General features: G+C 43.3%; 1 protein-coding gene across 4 annotated transcripts in view; it reads right to left on the bottom strand.

The window, feature by feature from the left end:
* Positions 1–1,887: 1,887 nt before the first annotated feature.
* Positions 1,888–19,664, bottom strand: part of LOC105021417 (1-phosphatidylinositol 4,5-bisphosphate phosphodiesterase epsilon-1) — a 31,206-nt gene continuing 13,429 nt past the window's right edge. Inside the window, exons 6-32 of one of the 4 annotated variants that reach the window (XM_010889071.5) lie at positions 19,150–19,405; positions 18,726–18,946; positions 17,847–18,573; positions 17,444–17,626; positions 16,900–17,141; positions 15,480–15,602; positions 15,112–15,248; positions 14,673–14,911; positions 14,490–14,551; positions 14,214–14,379; positions 13,945–14,052; positions 13,715–13,831; positions 13,144–13,302; positions 12,890–13,022; positions 12,699–12,740; positions 12,246–12,370; positions 11,889–12,006; positions 11,561–11,716; positions 10,205–10,504; positions 9,701–9,864; positions 9,363–9,624; positions 8,523–8,641; positions 8,257–8,385; positions 7,879–8,109; positions 7,194–7,352; positions 6,748–6,972; positions 1,888–3,683 (exon numbers count right to left, since the gene is read on the bottom strand). In XM_010889071.5, the coding sequence (XP_010887373.3) occupies positions 3,492–3,683; positions 6,748–6,972; positions 7,194–7,352; positions 7,879–8,109; positions 8,257–8,385; positions 8,523–8,641; positions 9,363–9,624; positions 9,701–9,864; positions 10,205–10,504; positions 11,561–11,716; positions 11,889–12,006; positions 12,246–12,370; positions 12,699–12,740; positions 12,890–13,022; positions 13,144–13,302; positions 13,715–13,831; positions 13,945–14,052; positions 14,214–14,379; positions 14,490–14,551; positions 14,673–14,911; positions 15,112–15,248; positions 15,480–15,602; positions 16,900–17,141; positions 17,444–17,626; positions 17,847–18,573; positions 18,726–18,946; positions 19,150–19,405 (5,095 nt within the window). In that variant the 3' untranslated portion in view covers positions 1,888–3,491. Of the gene's footprint in view, positions 3,684–6,747; positions 6,973–7,193; positions 7,353–7,878; positions 8,110–8,256; positions 8,386–8,522; positions 8,642–9,358; positions 9,625–9,700; positions 9,865–10,204; positions 10,505–11,560; positions 11,717–11,888; positions 12,007–12,245; positions 12,371–12,698; positions 12,741–12,889; positions 13,023–13,143; positions 13,303–13,714; positions 13,832–13,944; positions 14,053–14,213; positions 14,380–14,489; positions 14,552–14,672; positions 14,912–15,111; positions 15,249–15,479; positions 15,603–16,899; positions 17,142–17,443; positions 17,627–17,846; positions 18,574–18,725; positions 18,947–19,149; positions 19,406–19,664 lie in introns of those variants that run through there. The other 3 variants (XM_020047490.3, XM_010889072.5, XM_020047491.3) reach the window with 3 other exon arrangements.

Here is a 19,664-nt window from a genome sequence, read left to right as displayed (position 1 = left end):
ATAAGCGGTTTCCTCGCCGTTTACATTTACTTTTGAATAGCGATCATTGTGGGAGCCTACCGACCAATATTATGAACGTGTAGACAAAACAGCTTCTGGTAGCGAAAGTATGCGTCAGATCTGGCTATGCAAGACTCCTCTTCCATCGGAGCACTTTTGACTAGCCTGTCCAATGTAACCGCTCCTCAGAAAATCGTGTGTTTTGATGGACTCTTACTAGTTATTTGAATGCGCCACGCCTCGATCTTCCAGTTCGCTAAACCAGGGATGATGAAAGTAAACATGACAGTTTGGTTTCGTGGAGCGGTGGTTCAGTAAAACAATAATTATGATTGGTTGAAATGGGGATATACATCCAGCGGAGGGCATCCCCTTAATTATCAAAACCTCTTGCGACAACATGAAAGCACTCTTACCATACCCTTAAAAAGCTTATGTTGACTCTTTGCAACTGCCTGTCACTTGTGGGGCCTTAAAGTCCACTAGCAGTTTTGAAAGGTAGCTTACAAAAAGTTCAAACATTAAGAAATGACTTTGCGTTTCTTTAGATGACAGCAAAACACCGTTTGTTTCCTACAGAAGTAGCTAGCACGTTATGCTAACACAAGCTGCTAGTTGTAGCAGCTTGTAACTGGTTCATGTTGCGGATGGTATCTGTAGAACAGCCATCGATTTACCGCGTTTTGTTCAACTTCTCAGGTTCAGCTAGGGGAAGATATTGCAGTAGGTCCCATCTACTTAATTCTAATTTGTTCCTTAATTACCTTTATTTGATCTCAATGTAATTTTAAAGATATACTGCTTTTGTACTATATTTCTATATCAACTCTATTTCTCAGTTCTTAATACCAATTTTCTAAATAGTGGATGGTTTGCGTGCATATATCCAATCCCACACTTCTACTTTTGCCATTTTCTTCCTTTACATTTATTATGATAATGTTGAAGTATGTGTGGATGATTAGTTATTGTGTCATTGTCAATTGTTTCTAGTAAACACTTCATCTTAGGGCAAAGTACAGATTTAAAGCAGGGTTTCTGCATCTTGAATGGAACCCTTTTGTTTATGGCCTCTGGTCAAAAGAGGTGCACTTAAAATAGGGTCTTTGGGATGTAGTTTTGTGTGCCAAACTACAGAATTAGGGATATTTCTTTTTCCAATAGTCAATTATCGAAGTAAACAATTCTAATTCAAATGTTCCTTAATTTTCTATTAGGAATATTTTCTTTTACTTCCTGAATTTAAATGGATTACATCCCAACATTGGTGTTAAAATTAATAGGGTTAGATAAGTACAAATAAAAACAACGTCCAGAAAGCTGGATGTTTGGAGGCCCTGCTGTGACGTAAGTTAAATTATATAAATCTAGGCTAGTATTGTAATTCTGCATGCCAAAACCCCTACACCTTAAGTGGCTAACTGAAAAGTTCTAGAATATGTTCGTGGTTCTACTAGCCATGTGTATTATAGTTATAGTTATATACCCAAGTTAGCACATGTTGTACTCCATCTAAACACACTTAATGTTAGCTCGTTTATGGCACGGCTCAATAAATGTCAGAAACAATTATTTTAATTTCAGAATGGTATATAATTTTTTTGCATTATGCAGCTTTAAATACACAACTTGAACAGGATTAAGTCTTGAGAATTATACCTTCGCTGTACAAAACTTTGTTTTCGGGGTTTGTATGCTTGTATGATTTTGAGTTTGCTGTATTGTCTCTGCACTTCTGAATGACTGCTGAACAATATGTTATTTTGTGCAAGTAGCTTCGAAATAAAAATCTTGATCAAGTCTTTGTATCATCTGATTACATCTGTTTGGATTTAAATTCAAGTTTGTTATTGTACAGATTTATTCTGAGGAAGGGAAGAGGCTACAACACTGGGGAATAGGTCATAATAGTACTTCCACAGTGTTGTAAGCCAGCAATACACATTTGTTTTTAATGTAAAAGGTCTGAGGGACGGGTGGTGAAATCCACAGACCATGGGAGATTGAGAATCTGTCTCCTCAACCAGAAAGTGGCCACCATGTGTACGAGAGTACCACTGCAGGAAATCTACTTGTTTCCTGCAGTCCTTACAGTTTGTCTTTTAAGTTCCACTTGATTCAAATCTACTTCTACATACCTCAAGGGAATATTAGGCAGAAAGGAACAAATTCACATTTCCACCTCCAGGTAAACATTAGCCCTGTTAATTTCTTGGTTGAAGACGTCCTTTGCCCGGATCCTGTCCACATTGTAAAGGTGTCCACGTTGTTGGACAGGGGAAGACTAAAACAAACTGATAAGATGACCACAGTGGATGGATTATACTACTAAATGTGGTAAAATCAGAATATGGTACATGTTAGCACCAGGTAAAACAACTCTTTTAGATTTGATTTATTGGATTGTGGCCTGGTCCAAGTTCTCTCATTTCAACACCTGTATTAATCCATCTTGGATGTCCTTAATTAGACTGCCTGAAGGGGGATGAAGACGCCAAAGTTAGATTAGAAGTATAACGTGTACATGCATTGATAGCAGATAAGAATATAAAAAAAAAATCAAATTTAGAATTTGATCCAACACAAATTGCTTATTGAGTCTTTGTTGATGAGGGAGGTGTCTAAGTAAAATTATCCACTCAAGTGTATACTGAAAGCTAATTAAACAAAGAAAGATAACCCAAGTAATAAAAATCATTGTTTTTACCATGTTATGTTTACATTGTTGCATTGTTTACAAACATTGGAGTGAAAGAAACAAGCTTTAATGGGGTACAACAGTTGAGCTGAGCTCATGAACACATCCTTCAAGAATCCATTGGTATAAAAACATATATTTGGAAAATATGTAAGGATTCGAGGGTTGGGGCATTTTCTTAAGTCCAAAAGATTAACGATTGCACATACACTGACTAATCAGACGATTCTCCAGTAAGACAATTCCAGTCAACTGAGAAAAAAAGACATCATTCCAATTACAAATATTCCTCATTTAAATTAATTGGAATTTCAGTGTACTTCCTGAATTGACTGGAATAAACCCATCCTGAAGCATTCAAGCTTTAAGTCGGATTGCCAGATGCCAAATTGGTTGGAATCCTGAATGCTGCTTGGCTGAAAGCTGTGGTATATGTCACAGTATACTATGTATATGGAAAGAGAATAATTTACTGTTCTGTGTTGGTAACCAGTTTATTATATGAATAAGGCACTTCAGGGGTTTTTGGAATATTGCTGTTTTAACATGGTTTTAGGCTGTATCCAGGTATTCTGTTTTACATTGTGCTCAAAAACTGCCCAGTTGTGGTGTTTTGGTCATTTACCACACCCCTGGTGCCTTCTTGCTAAAGTATGGCTCAAGTAGGCTTGGATTTGATTGATCAGAAACTTCAGAGACTTTTGACCATAGAAATCCTATAATTCACTATGCATAATGGGATCTCTAGAGTATCACATTCATTATGTCTGCTAGTAGAGCAGAACCAGTAATATCATTCTCTGGTCTCGCTCAGATGCAGACAGTAAGCTGCCCTCTCGTCTTTGCTGTTCACAGTCTCAGAGCAGGTGTGAGCCCCAATCCATACAGCTCGACTTCGGCCTGTAAGTCGTTTCAGCTCACTCGCCAGTGATATTCCTTTCCGCCGATCTTCTCGAACTGGTCTGACACAGTCTTCACGCACTGTCTGGGGGACATTCAAAAAACCTTCAGATATGTAACCCCAATATTGGCCATCAACATATAGGGAGATTTGTTAGATTGTGAGACATTTGCCAATGGTAGTTTGAGCTCGTTTTGCCATCATAAACCCCAGAACCATAGTTACAGCTGACAAATGCAATGTAGTCTAACCAAGAAATAAGTGCTTATAGAAAGTCTACACCCTCTTGAACCATTTCTCATTTTGTCAAGACAGTACTTGTGAAAATTTTATCCACCCCCAAGTTCATCCTTGGCAGTAGTAACATTGACCATCATACGACTGTGACGTTGCTGAGCTAGGTCTCTTCCAGCACTGCACACCAAAATGTCTCAATTATTTGACCATTCTTTACAAAACAGTTCAAGCTCTGTCCTTGGTGGGGTGTTGATATACAGCAATCTTCAATACATGCCACACATTTTCTATTAGATTTAGGTTTGGGCTCTGACTTGGCCACTCAAGGGTGATGGGCCCTGTTGCATTTGAACAAATGGAACGCTTTGGATTTTGGGAAAAATGCAAAGCGTTCCAATTTTAGTTACATCACAACACAAAACGTTTTGCCGCATGGCTACAGAATCTCCTGAGGACTTTTTTCGCCCTACTTCAAACAGGAGTCAAGGTGGGCTTTCTTGAGTAATGGGTTCGTTCCTGCCAACCTGTCTTGAAAGCCAGATTTGCGGAGTACTTTGCATATTGTTGTCACATTAACTCTTTTATCAGTATTGGCCATCAAAGCCTATAGATATGTATACATTTCCTTTGACCTCTTGATAGCCTCTCTAATCTGGGCAGGGACTTGGTGGTGTCATGATAACCTTCAACTTCCTAATTATCATGCTCCAAGGGGGTGCAAAACATTTGTCCCTTAGTTCTCCTCAGGTCTCCTTTGTGCTCATTTTTGGGTGTTCCATTTGCATTTCACTACGTAACAGAGACAACCTTTGAAGGCCAATTAACTGGGTGGGTGATTTTAAAGGTAACTGGTTTCACCTGAGCTAATTGTCCCCCACCAAATCAAATTGGAAGGGGGACAATGTAACAGGTTCTGTCTGTTCGTTGGATCATACATTCACATGTTTGTTAGAGGCAATTTCATATTATGACCAAACTTGGGTGAATGATGTGTCTTACTGTTCAGAACAGTCATTTTCAAAATGATGTTGTTGGAAAATGCAAAGACACCTCCAAAAAACAAATTTGCTTGCATAGTTGTATAGAGAGAATTTGCTCGTCAAGTCAAGCTGCTGCGTTGCTCAGCAGTCAGTGGAGCTGTTTCTGCATCCAAAGGCTATGAATTCACGCCATGCAGTTAGACCTGTGTGAATGATGTATCTTGCTGTTGAGAGCCGGCATACTCAAAATGACATTGATTGGCACAAGCATAGATGTAATAAATCCATTGACACTGTGTGCTTGTATGTTGGTATATGGACAATTTGCCTGCGACGCCACTATGCTGCGTAGGAAGATCTAAATACTGCAATGAAACTGATTGTGATCAATGCTTAGGCTGGTCCTACGGGGAAAACATGTTAACTGATGTCTTGTATGGGATTGCTATTAGAATGGCAGTGGAGGCCAGTCGTGAACCCATTTATATACAGTGGGGAGAACAAGTATTTGATACACTGCCGATTTTGCAGGTTTTCTTACTTTTTTTTTTCAAGAAGCCCTCCTGTTCTCCACTCATTACCTGTATTAACTGCACCTGTTTGAACTCGTTACCTGTATAAAAGACACCTGTCCACACACTCAATCAAACAGACTACAACCTCTCCACAATGGCCAAGACCAGAGAGCTGTGTAAGGACATCAGGGATAAAATTGTAGACCTGCAAAAGGCTGGGATAGGTTACAGGACAATAGACAAGCAGCTTGGTGAGAAGGCAACAATTGTTGGCGCAATTATTAGAAAATGGAAGGAGTTCAAGACGACGGTCAATCTCCCTCGGTCTGGGGTTCCATGCAAGATCTCACCTCATGGGGCATCAATGATCATGAGGAAGGTGAGGGACCAGCCCAGAACTACACAGCAGGACCTGATCAATGACCTGAAGAGTGCTGGGACCACAGTCTCAAAGAAAACCATTAGTAACATACTACGCCGTCATGGACTAAAATCATGCAGCGCATACAAGGTCCCCCTGCTCAAGCCAGTGCATGTCCAGGCCCTTTGAAGTTTGCCATTGACCATCTGGATGATCCAGAGGAGGAATGGGAGAAGGTTATGTGGTCTGATAAGACAAAAATAGAGCTTTTTGGTCTAAACTCTACACGCCGTGTTTGGAGGAAGAAGAAGGATGAGTACAACCCCAAGAACACCATCCCAACCGTGAAGCATGGAGGTGGAAACATAATTTTTTGGGGATGCTTTTCTGTAAAGGGGACAGGACGACTACACCGTATTGAGGGGAGGATGGATGGGGCCATGTATCGTGAGATCTTGGCCAAAAACCTCCTTCCACTCAGTAAGAGCATTGAAGATGGGTCGTGGCTGGGTCTTCAGCATGACGACGACCCGAAACATACAGCCAGGGCAACTAAGGAGTGGCTCCGTAAGAAGCATCTCAAGGTCCTGGAATGGCCTAGCCAGTCTCCAGGCCTGAACCCAATAGAAAATCTTTGGAGGGAGCTGAAAGTCTCAATTGCCCAGCGACAGCCCCAAAACCTGAAGGATCTGGAGAAGGTCTGTATGGAGGAGTGGGCCAAGATCTCTGCTGCAGTGTGTGCAAACCTGGTCAAGAACTACAGGAAACGTATAATCTCTATAATTGCAAACAAAGGTTTCTGTACCAAATATTAAGTTACTTAAAAATCATACAATGTGATTTTCAGGATTTCTGTTTTAGATTCCGTCACTCACAGTTGAAGAGTACCCATGATAAAAATGACAGACCTATACATGCTTTGTAAGTGGGAAAACCTGCAAAATCGGCAGTGTATCAAATACTTGTTCTCCCCACTGTATTTGGCTTTCAACAACACCAGGATTAAAATACACACACACGCAATCACTTTTCCTCATTATAGTATATCATCTCACCTCCTTTCCCTGAGTCTGCTCTCTGAGTCTAAGGATGAACTTCCCCTGACCCCTCCACCTTCCCTGGGCCTGGAATACACACTCCTGGTCCAGAAGGGTCCTTTGGCTAGGTCTGGAAGGAAGCCTGCGCCCCAGGGGCTCCTTGATAACCTCCTCTATCAGAGTGTAGTCGCTGGCGTTGGCCCCTGACAGCAGCAGATTGGACTGTCTGGCTTTCTTGAGTGTCTTTGGAGGAAATGGATTATCAGCTACATGGTTAAGGCATTGTATTTCATTTCAAGAGATTGCCCCTGCAGCTTTGTTTGGTAAGCTATGGAATGAGGTAGGTAAATATAACAACTCCCTAATTCAAAGACCAAGCTTCATAAACTGGACATGCTGACAGTCCACATGGTTCTCTAAATGACAACCAAAGCTTTTCAAGAGTGTGACTGATTTGTGCTTGCCTGCTGGATGAGCTCATTGGCTGTGATTTGTCTGGGAGCTCTGAGGGTCATCAGGGATTGTTCAGGGGACACTTCATGTACTTCGACCAGGAAGGAATCATTGTCCAGTCCGCAGTTTACCTCCATCTCCTCTGTAACGGAATTCCCTTCATTCACAGGCTGAAACACAAGTCAGTAGTAAACTAATTAGGATGTGCATGTGTGCTGAGCAGGTGCAGTGATTAGACAGCAACTCGGGCAATTGTTTTTACAGTAGTTAGAAATTATGAATGTGTAAAGTCCAATCCAGTCATTTGTGGCAGATAATTGAAAGGAGTGACGGCCAAACAAAGTGACTTCAGGAGTGACTGGTGTCACAGACATTTGCAGCAAGGCTGTAAATTAATTTGCCGAGGTCCAATCCTAATAGGACCGTCATTATTACAAGGATGCACATTTCGGCATGTGAAAGATGCTTCATTGCGATCCACGACAACGATTTTAGGATGAATCACAGACAGAAGGTGGTTGGTTTGAGTCTGAAACAGGAGCGGCCAAACCAAATACCAAGGTACTAGCAGGTTTTGATAATGCCCTATATAATTAAAATTCCACACTGTATGGCAAGAAAGTGGAAAAATTATTAACTAAACGTCACAAGAGGACAAAACTGTGATTCTGAATAAGTTGTACTTTACAAGCAGACCTTTTTTCTGGTTTTGAGGCATATTCTGCCCAGGTAGCCTTCGTTAGGGTTCCAGCTCTGAACAACCTTTAGAATCTCCTCCTCAGGCCTGATTGTTCTCTGTAAGAGAGGCCTCCGAGCCTCCCCTCTCTCCTCCCTGGTCTCACCCCTCTCCTGGGACAATGCCACCATCTCTTCAATTAGAAAGCAAGAAGAGAGAGAGAAGAGAGTGGAGGAGAGGGACAAAAGGATCTGGAAGGCAGAGAGAGAGTGTGATGAAGATCATGTAGTTGTGTTTGTTACAGTGGCACTGTTATTGCAGATGAAAATTACCTGCCCAGATGTATATTGCAGAAGAAAAGTATATAGTGACGTGAGAAGATGCAGTGGCTCACTCACATGGTTTAGGAGCTGACCGGCAGTGGTCTTCTCGCTCACATTAAACACAGTGAAAGGCTCAGGCCCAGGGACTCCAAGTACAGTGACCTTGTACTCCATAGTAGACCTACGTTCCTCTGTACAGAAGAGCTGGGACACACACACACACATCCTTTATGGTTTAGGGTTTAGTGGTACTGAAGAGCTGAATCAAGCTCATGCCGGTGATCAGAAGGGGAAGGCTGCACTACACACTGAACCATACACTAACACACTGCATCACTCACCCGTGATGCTGGCTGTGAACCTGCTGCTCCACTGTCTTCAGTTCTACGGCTGTAGATAAACAGACTAGAGACTGGCAGGACCTCATTGTGCTGGTTCCTCAGCTGCACATGTCTGTATCCTGCCACACACCGTATGGAAATAATTAGCCCTGTTTGTTTTGGGAATATAAAGTAATGGTCTGATTTGAACTCAGTGCTGCTTCTTTCGAGGACTCTGCTGTGTCTTTTAAAGTGAACTTGATATGGTTGCACACTTTCTAGCAATTAACTTTTTAGCTAACTAGCTGCTGTTGCTAAATTACCAAAGCTAGGCTAGCTGAGAAAAGTTTGAATGAGAGAGCATTGGTCTCTGCCTGCAAACTGCTGCAGTGAGCAAAGCTAGTCAAAATTCAATATTGTCAAGAAAGCATACTGACAGATTAACACAGATATTCATATTTTTGGGCAGCTTTATGAAGCAAGCTGTTCAGGTAGAGCTAGCAGAGATGTTTACGCTGATCCTTTCTAAACACCTAAATATCTCTGAGGTTAGCCAGTAAGTTAAATACAGTAAGAGAAAGCGTCCTTCAAACTCTTATGTCATTGTTCACGTGTCTAAAATGCACAGCCAATCCCGCATTGTATGCAGACTGTACGGCCTACAACTGACATTTACACCAGCACTTAATAAAAATGTTCTATAGCCGAATAAGTTCTCATGACAGGTCTTGTTCATCTAAATGAAAGTACTCTTTTAATAAGCTCCTTCTGTGTGTGTAATTAGCCTACAATGAGTATAGTCAGTGGAAGAGTCAGGGATACAAAGAGTATGTGCTTGCACATGTCTGTGTGTGTACCTGCCTGTTCGGAGTGCTTTGAGTGGTATGATCCTCTGAGCGGTGGTCTGGGAGCTGTTGTGTTCCACCACAGCAAAGCGTAGGAAGGCCAGGTCAGCCATTAGCAGGGGGAAGTGGAATCTCTGGTTCCATATGGGGTTCAAGACGTTACGGTGGACAGGTTTGGTGCGGAAGTGACACACATCCATCTGTACGCCTAATATGTCCACCTCAATGCAGGGACTGCCTGCTGAGATCCCTGGGCAAACATTCTGACCAGAGATGATCTGGAGGGAATGGAAGGTGAGAGAGATGAAGACAAAGAAAATGAAAAAGGAAACCAGTACTGTAAAATGTACTCACAGTGAGAGAGATCAGGGCGGGGTTCATGCCCTCTGGGTCTCTGTCCAAGGGGCAGAAGTGTCCGTAGAGTGGGCAGCTAGGGTCCCACAGGACTGGGGGCTTTAGAACATATCCACAACCTCCGTTAGGCTCAAACATGGCCGCATTCAGCTGCAGGGGCAGGTCTATCGGAGGCATGTAGGGAGGCGAGGAGAAGAAGACAGACAGAGAGAAAGACAGAAATTGTGTCTTCCATTAGCTACATTCAAGCAACAGACAATTCTATTTAAAAAGAAAAATGTTGTTGACTCCAAATTCTCATTGACCACACCTGAATTATTGGATGTGCTGGACACCTTGTCCTTCTGAAGTTCTGACAATACAGACAAGGCCAACTCATTTTGGCAATATGGCAAATATGGGTTTGCCTATGTGATGCTAGCCAAATAACTTTGCCAGTTCCACCAGCTTTTGTTGTAATAACACAACCACAACTCATTTCACTATTCCTGGTGTCTAGCTCACCATCGGTCTGGTAGTTGAGGGCGACCAGCTGGATTCCATGCAACCAGAAGAGTAAGGGATTGGGGTTGGTTGAGTCAATACGTGTGGCAGCTGGGTAGGTCCGCAGGAGCTGGGCACTGGTGTGTTGGATCAGCTTCTGGGAATAGCGACGACACAGGCGCTTGGCGGCGTTCTCATTGACCGAGGAAACGTGGTAGCACTTTGGGGTGCGGATGAGGGAGCTCAGGGAGGCGTTACAGGTGTAAGGAGGGGAGTTGGGGGATTCTTCCCAGTTGGGGCGAGAGCCATCTGAAGCTGCTCCTTCAGATTTTTGGGGGAAATGTTGAGACATGGGTTTCACTTATCAGTTTTCAAATGTACTTAGAAATTTGTGTACCATAAATATGCCTGTGCAAGAGGATGTAGTTGCCCCTTAACTACTGAGTTATTAGGACTCAATCCCACTTAAATGTATCCCACAATCAGTATTTAATGTTAATATCAGCGCCATTGTATGGATCGATGTATGAGGGTGTATCTGTGGCCAATGCCTATTTTATTTTCCCTCAGGAGGGTTTCACTTATGTCCTGTAGCTTACGGAATCAACAACCTGTGCATCATTTAGACCAGTGTCTCCCAACCCAGCTCCTAGGCGCCCTCCTGCCCTGCATGTTTCATATTTCTCCCTGTTCTGTCACACCTGATTCAAATGATCAGCTCGTTATCAAGTCCTTCATGAGCTATATCAGGTCTGTTAGGGCAGGGAGAGATCTGAAACATACAGGGCTGAGGGGTGTCCAAGAGCAGGGTTGAGAAACGCTGATTTAGATAGTGGTTTGTCTGAAGGTATTAAAGTTCACAGTTGGCTGTAGTCATGTAAATGCTAGCTAAAAAGTACCGTTGGTTGGGCTTGGCCCCAAGAGCACGTCCATCGAGCCATGGACCAGTGAGACAGGCCCAGGTATATGGAAACACAAACCTTTAGAGTAGGGGATGGCAAACACTTTGGCTCGAAGGCCACATCGTGATTTTGAAATTAATTGGAGGGCCACATTTGTTTTGTAATTTGATCATACATGATTAGCAGACCACAAAAGTGTAGTAATTAAAACATTTATACAGTAGTAAAAACATCTAAATAAGTTTAATTCAGATTCAGATGTAGAAGAGTGGGCTGGAGAGTAATGTTTTACTTCCCCTCAAAACTATTTTATTACCTACTGCGGGCCGGATGGAACTGCCTCGCAGTCCGGATTTGGCCCTGCTTTAGAGTAAACAATTGGGTACATCTGTAATGAAATGGCGCCTGCTTAGAAGTGTTGAGCCCAGTCTGGATCACAGCAATATAGGGAAGCCAGAGAAGACCAGGAGCCTACCTCTAACTGAAGCCCGCATCACTGCCACTGGGTCCACTGGAACACCTTTAACTGGAGCATTCCCAAAGATGGACCTCCTGCCCTTTCCTCTGGGACAAATTTCCTTTGTGTCCTTTCTATCCCTGGGAGACTCAGATGGAGTGGGGCTGGACAGACCTGACAGACATAAACAATCACTAAAATGCAGAAATAGTGAAATGGAGAGACTAACAAGTTATACTAAAGATCCCTACAGTTACCCCTACAGTCCCTACTATTGCAATTGTGAAATGGTTTTCAAGGAATTGTATAGTCTATTTACAGAAGAGGATGTAAAGTAAGAAAAGACCTGGGAATTTAACAGCTTGGCAGTAGATCACCAGATCTGAGAGCTCCTGGGCGATCTGGCGCCCTTCCTTCTTACTTCGAGGTAGCTTGAACTCTTCTTCCAGCTCTTTGCCAAATACCTGTGTGTGAGTGAGTGTGTGATTGATTGTGTATATGTGTGAAAAGATTAAAGATACAAAACTCTTTCAGACAAATACCAACTAGATTCATGTTGAGGTTTTATTTTCAACCCATGTCTTATGCTGTTACTATACAAAATAATACACAATATCTCTATTGGCCTGTTTTATTGTTGATGTCTATCGAATCCCAGTGTTACCACCAAATAAGATGAATAAAGATTCAGGAAAGACCTCACCATTCCTTTGTTGTGAGTTGTGCTCTCGCATTTCTTCATCTTTTTAGGAACTTCGTCACTGTGTTCGACCTGTAACTTCTCCACTGCCAGAAGTTTTCCATCCAGTCTGTCCTCCAGAATATTATCTACATCAACATAGACATTCCCAGCCCAATACATTGTTATTGCGATCTAAACAAAAACACATTCTCATTCTGTTTAATCAAATTAAATATTTTCAGTGACACATTACTAGGTAGCATTCAAACATACAACCGAAAACTATTGTCTATCAAGCAATCTCTTGTTGTTTTTCAACCCACTCGGTAATGAAACTGAGGACCAGAGGATACTCATTTAGAAGAAGCTTTCAAAATGTTACATCCCCCCTCGGGCAATGGACACAGCCTATGTTCTAGAACACTAAACAAACAGAGCACAACATTCCATGATTCATCTGATTCCTTGTATTACCTGATGGGACATTAGAAGCAGCAGATATATTCAGGACGTCAGCTACAGGGGAAGAGTCAGTAGGCAGTCAGGAAGAATAGAATCATTATAATAATTAAAGAAGCTGTTGCGAGGGTGTAAGTGTGTTACGATAGAAATGCCAGGACTATAAACTGACAAACACTGAAATGGTATTGGGGTTGCGATCATACCATCAGATAGTGATTCATACTCATAGTCGTACTCATCCTCATATTCTTCGTCCTCCTCGTCCTCGTTGATGATGGCTGGGAATGGTGGCATCACAGGACTGGTCTGAGCTTGCATCTGGGCCAACTGATGAGCCTATATCATGATGAGCCATTAAGCCCGATGTTAATTCATGCCAATAACGTGGAGTCACTTTAGGTGGCTAAAGTATAACACAATATGTTTTCGTCTGAGTGTTCATTTTCAGTAACATTGCCTTCTGTTTAAGGATGTCCACCGGTGTCTGGTGAGCCTTCAGCTTCTTGTTCTTGAGGAGGATTTTCCCCCTCAGTTGCCATGGCGATGGCAGTAGTGGGTCGTCTGAGAAATCACTCTCGAACAAGAACTTTGTCACTAGCTTATCCCCAAACACAGTCTGTTAAAGCACATCACAAACAAAGCATCAGGGGTTTGTTTTTCTGAGGGAAGATTAATCAATTGTGAGGGTCCATAATCTGTAAGGAATTTTGAAAGCCTTTATACATGCAATTTACTCATTTATATGTAACTGATGGGGAGTTATTTTGAACAAATGTCATATCAATTGATTCTTAGGGACCATTGAATTAAAGTTTGATAGATTAACTTATTAAAGACAATGTAAATGTTCGGGGGCGTTCTTTATCAATTCTTTATCTAACCTAAACCCTTAACCTCACCCGTCTAACCTAATATTTTGTATTCATCGGCTTATTGACTATCCACTTTCTTTAGTATCAGAAATAGCCCATTTCACATCCAAACATTTGAACACTGATTCTGACGGAATATTAGGAAGGCCTATCTACCTTGAAGATTTCAGCCATTTTGCGTTGCTGTGGCAGGGAGCAGTGATTCTCTATGGACAGTATCACAGGTAGGTCAGAGGTCACGAACGCAGATCGGTTCACTGCCTCCACCACATCCTGCAAAAAAGGATGGAAGAACTGGACTAACTAAGTTCAACTCACTACAACAAAGCTCAACTCAAACCGACCCAACCCACGTCAATGTAGCCAAACTCTGCCTTTCACCGTACCTTGAAGGGTATTCGGGTCGTCAGGGTGTGTCCATGGTAGATAATTGGCATGCCGTCATCTCCATCCCAACAGTCCAGTTCAACACTCCGGCATCCTTGGAGGAGAACCTGAGACAACAATGAAAAACCAATAAGCAATGGTGCGACCGAGCACAACGCCCAGACACCTTACGGCTTAGGTCAGTGTGAATTTGCATTAGTGGTTTATACTGACGGTTGGATTTGGAGTAAACACGTCACATGGAGCGTCATTTCCAGGTGATTCTCACCTGGCTGTAGAGCTCCACTGACGACTCCCCTTTGAGTTGGTGGCCAGTCAGGTAGGTGTTGTGTGATGAAGCGATGTAGTAGTATGTTAGTGGGTACTGAAGGTCTTCTACTTTCAGTGGTGACTCTTCCAGCCTGGAAGCCCAGTTGTCCTTGTCCATCAGATAGCTTGTGGATGGGGAAAACAAATGTCGATGGTGGTCATTTTAGGCTCAGGCGTCAAGGTCAATGTGTTAGCAGGGTCGTGGATGCCCAAACGAATACTGCTGGATACTGACCGGGCAAATCCCTCAAAGGACATCCAGCCTATCTGACGCAAACTGGCGGATGGCTCAAATTTCTGGAAAACACACAAATGGTTCCTGCATTAATTCAGTGGGAGAAGTAGAAATCCCAATGGTCCTGCCAAAAGACCAAGTTGAAATCCCATGCACACAAACATGCAAACACACACCACATACCTGGATCATTTTTAGGACTTCATCATGCGAGTGGTTCTCTCCCTGGTAGTTGACCAAGAAGTCGTTGAGGTGGGTGATGGTCATGCCCAGGGATCCCAGCGAGGCGGTCTCCACGCCAGTACCATTGGTCACGATGCTGGCCGCAGCAATGGCATCTGAAATATGCTTTTGATTGTCGGACATGTGTCGCTTGATCCGAATAGAAAGGCCAAGGTCCAGACCGTTACGGGTCAGCAGGTCTGTTGTGGGGGAAAATACCAACTTGAAAGCAAATAGGAGTAGCTGAGTGGCCACTTAAAAGCTTTTCACACCGCATGTTTTCCATCTTTGCCTGGGGTTGAGAGCTTGAAGTGCGTCACAATACAGAATTTACAGACGGGTCAACCGGATCCATTATTTCTATAGAATCTAAAGGACAAAAACTTTACTGGCAACTTACCCAGGTCTGGTTGCAGTCCTGTGACTCTGTCATCAATGTTGAGGTGAGTGTAAAGTGGAGCGGGCTCTTGGGTGGACTGACCACACGGCACAGCATGGGCATCAAACAGGTCCTTCAGGTCCTTACGACTCCGAATACTACACACCGACATGGGAATCTAAACATCACAACTTTCTAGAACATACTGGTGTTCAAACCAAACACACTGGTTAATGCCCTATCTGGAAATCCACTCTGTTATTTATTAAATACTGGTTATTTATTACAAGGGGTTAAACACAACTTTAAAGAATGTACATTTCACTGATGTGACAGAGGTTAATTAATTACCCAACAATATAGTATAGAAATATATATGTTCTGATTACCTGAAGGACTTGAAGAGTTCAATAAACTCTGTAAAGCTCATTGTTCCATCTGACACCATGAGGTTCTGGAAGTTCTTTGATTGGTTCTTACTCCGGCTAGGCAGTGTCTGACTGGTCCTATTACTGAAAGAGTCGATAAAGATACATATTAAAATTAATTTGTAAGTACCAGTTTCAACCACAGACCATCTTTTGGTTACAATAAACTGCAAAAATAACTGGGGATGTGACTGTGTTCAGAATTAACCAATCACATTCAAACTCATGTTAAATAGAAGTCATTACACAACTGCCATTATTTAAAGTGACTCTGGTTAATCACAAATAAAGTTCAGCTGTTGCATCTCAGAGCAAAAGCCATGTCCGCCGAGAGCTTCCAAAGCATCAGAGGTATCTCATTGTTGAAAGATATCAGTCAGGAGAAGGGTACAAAATATTTTCCAAAGCATTACATATACCATGGAACACAGTGAAGACATTCTTCATCAAGTGGAGATAATATGGCACAATAGAGACATCACCAAGAACTGGAATGTCCATCCAAAATGTATGAAAAGACGAGACAGAAAATGGTCAGGGAGGCTTCCAAGAGGCCTACAGCAACATTAAAGGAACTGCAGGAATTTCTGGCAAGTACTGGCTGTTTGCTACCTGTGACAACAATCTCCCGTATTCTTCATATGAATTGGCTATGGGGTAGGGTGGCAAGACGGAAACCTTTTCCTTGGGAGCTATGGTTGTGTCTGTTGGGTACTTTTACTCCAGCATGATGAAACTCCATCCAAGGAGTTTAAAGGTGTTTGGTTGTATCGGAGCAAACAAGTTTTCTATACACTTCAGAGTGTTCCTGATCTGTCAGACAGTTGTTTATTGCTCTTCATTATGGTCAGCATTCTTTAATCTTCCTCTCTTAACGTCTTCTATGGTCTACCAGGTTATATGGCATTGCTGAGCTCATCCGTGTTTTGTTTTGCATTTGTAACATACCAAACAGTTGATTATTCAGCTTGAGCTTGATATTTTGGCTATATTTTTTTCTGATTTATTTGCCTCATGATTGCGAGCTTGACTAGCAAGAATAAACATTGACAGTAGACACTGTGCATCCATTACCCTGCAAACAAACCTGCCTAATAAGAGACAGCTCAGAAGTCAACTGTCTTACTACGGACTTACTAAAATGTACAAAATTATGAACAAAACGGGCTGTGAGTTGTAAATGTTTAATCTGATATGGATGAAAAGACCTTCAAAGTAAAAATGACAGGATGCACTTTAACTCCAAAGTCATTGTATAATGTCACATCCAAAATACTGGAACACAGGGCCGAAACATCAGTGGCTCATCTGTCACAGGTCACAAACCTCCGGAGATTTCATCACACACACTGTAGATACGCCATGCTTTGTAGCATCTTACCCCATCTGAGCCTTGTGGATGGAGGCTGATGTTGATGAGGCAATGGAAGTGGAAGAGGTGCTTATGGCCATGGATCTACTGGTGGGGGTGGAGAGAGGCCCAGGGACCCCATAGGAGCTGCTGTCATCCGGCTCTTGGTCCACATTGCTCGTTGGATCCGAGGCGCTCAACCCTAAGACATCCCAACCGCTCTTCATCTTCTGTGACACCATGTCATCATCTGTGGCATCCCCACTGTCCCCCTGTCAACATGCACACACACATTGGAAAGGCTTTATTTGAAACCACAAATAAAATGTATGTACGTTCCAGTACGATTCAAACTGAACCAATCTGTTATTTGCTTATTTTCATCGACACTCAAAGAATAAAAATAGCGGCTTCTCCAAACAGCAAACCTGCCCTTTCCTCATGACATGGAGCAGTGCCTCATTAGCCAGATTAACCTTACTTTATTGGAACTGACTCCATAGGTTCCTGGAAGACAGCGCCATGCATTTGTGTAGGAGTTAAATATATTTCTACTGTAAATACGGTTCCTTACTCTAGTCACAGTCCTCTTTTTCTTTTTAGTGGAGTTAACAGTCTTCTGATTGGAGTTAACATTAAGATGGCTGTTCTTCTGAATTCCAGACTTCTCCATGCTGCCGGCACCTACACTCCATCTCCTGCCACCGAACAACTCGATGGCCTGGGCTAGTATGGGACCCTCATACCTGCCATCCTCCTGGAAGAAAAAGTAAAACACTGACTCAGAATTGAACACTATGGACTTGAGAAATGACTTGGACTGGAACTCTAGGGACTTTGGCTTGACTCATCGTTAAACACTAGGGACTTGCGATTTTATTGATATTTAAACACTACGGACTTGGTATGACTCGCACCCAGTGTTTATTAACCTGACTAGATGAGCACAGTCCCAGCACAGAACTACAATCCCTTACCTGATAGAGGTTGACATACTTTCTCCGGAGCCACTGAAGTCTTTGGTCAGGGAACCTCCTCATCCTCTTGTGAGCAGCTAACAAAGCCTGCAACCCAGCATACACCATCCTAGATGTGTTTCTGGGGGCCACAAAGTGTAACAGCCTGTTGTCTGTCGTATGAAGCCCATAGAGTACAGTCACCCCACACTCCTCCAGATTCAGCCCGCACGAGAGCTTGTTCTGAAGGCATACTGTCTGAATGTCTGCACCAGGATGTCCCATGAAGACAGCTTTAGCCACAGAAAGATCCAGGAATCCATCAGCTAGTCCTTTCAGAATGGCCTGCCCACAGTACTGAGGCCTGCAGTGGGGTAGGGTCTGACCACAAGCCCCTGACCCAGTGGGGCTCCGGAGTTTGGAAGAATCAGGGCCAGAGCAAGATCCAGCGAGACCCACACTGCCACTGTGGAGCTTGGCCCAAGTGAGGACACAATTGTCAGGTTGGAGTCGGAGCAGGCAGCGAGCGGTGAGATGGGAGTCCTGGTCGTAGTGGATCATGGTAGCGCCATTTTGGAGGAAGTGGTGCACGTGGGGGTGTAAGGAAAGGACGTACCAGGGGATGAGCTCAGTACCATGGGCAAAGGCCTTCTGAATCCTCTCGCCCGCACCCTGGAGGTCTGTGTCCATGCCCTGTGATTGGTCTGACAGGTCACCCGCAGAGTCGATGAGATCGCCCACACTAAACCTGATCAGGTGCAGAGAACAGTTTTCAGGCAAAAAACTACACTTGAAAAATAAAAGAAATCATGAATTTCTATAGATGTAAATATATGTTAAACATTTAAAAAATCCACTGAAATGAAGCCAAAGTTAGGTTTGCCCACTGTGGACACTCACTGGTTGCGATTCCCGTCCTTGATGGAGTTTCTGCGTGAGCCAGGAATGCATCCATCACCTACCACTCCTGACTCCTCCCAGTCCTCAGACTCCAGACTGCGGTGGCAGCTACGGATGGTCTGCAGGATGTTGTTAACCGTTGCTTCCTTCTCTGGTTGGTTGAGCCCACCTGGCCCCGCCCGTTGTAGGAAGTTGTCCTGTCCGTTGTACTCGCAGACAAACTTTGGGAAAAGGACAGGAGTTTTTTTTTCACTGGGAAGAGTTACTGAAATATATTTATGATTCTCCATGTAGGGATTCACTTAAAAAGTCCTCAAAGGATACCTTTTTTGTAGCAAAAAGGAAACATTCCTCTAATGTGGCCCTAGACCTAACTGTACTGTCCTGCCCCAGTGGTTGAGGCTAACAACGCATGACTTCTCACCTCCACAGAGTCCTTAGAGATGAGGTGTGGTTTGAGACTGATTAGGCTAGCTGCTCCATCTAGGGCCATCCCTAGTTCTCTTAGAAAGACCCCACAAAATGGCACCACCCTACAGCCTGGGATGTGGAGGGCACGCGAGACCACCTTCCTGTAGTCTTCAGATGTCTCATGGTGTGCCATGGCATCCTTCAGGGCCCGCATGGTCTCGATGTTGGACGGGTCCATGAACTGCCACATCTTCAGCACCTTGCGAGACCTGAAGGGGTAGTGTGGGGAAATGATGACTGTGAATGCAGGTGGGGAGCCAACAGTGGAATGTGAAGGACAGGGCCACAGTGTCACTGGACCCCACGGTCTCAGCCCTGAGGTTTCATGCTGCTAGATGATTGTGTCGGGGGAGTAGGGTCAGTTCTCCTCTGTAAATCCAAAGAATGCGCTCTCTAAATTTCCTAAACCTTCCTTGTGTCTTGGACCACACCTCAGGAATACCAACCCCCGAATTACTTGTAGCTGTC

The sequence above is a fragment of the Esox lucius genome, chromosome 6, assembly GCF_011004845.1.
Source record: "Esox lucius isolate fEsoLuc1 chromosome 6, fEsoLuc1.pri, whole genome shotgun sequence".
NCBI lineage: Eukaryota > Metazoa > Chordata > Actinopteri > Esociformes > Esocidae > Esox > Esox lucius.
The sequence above is the reverse complement of the archived record's forward strand: the minus strand, read 5'-3'. Positions and strand labels throughout refer to the sequence as shown.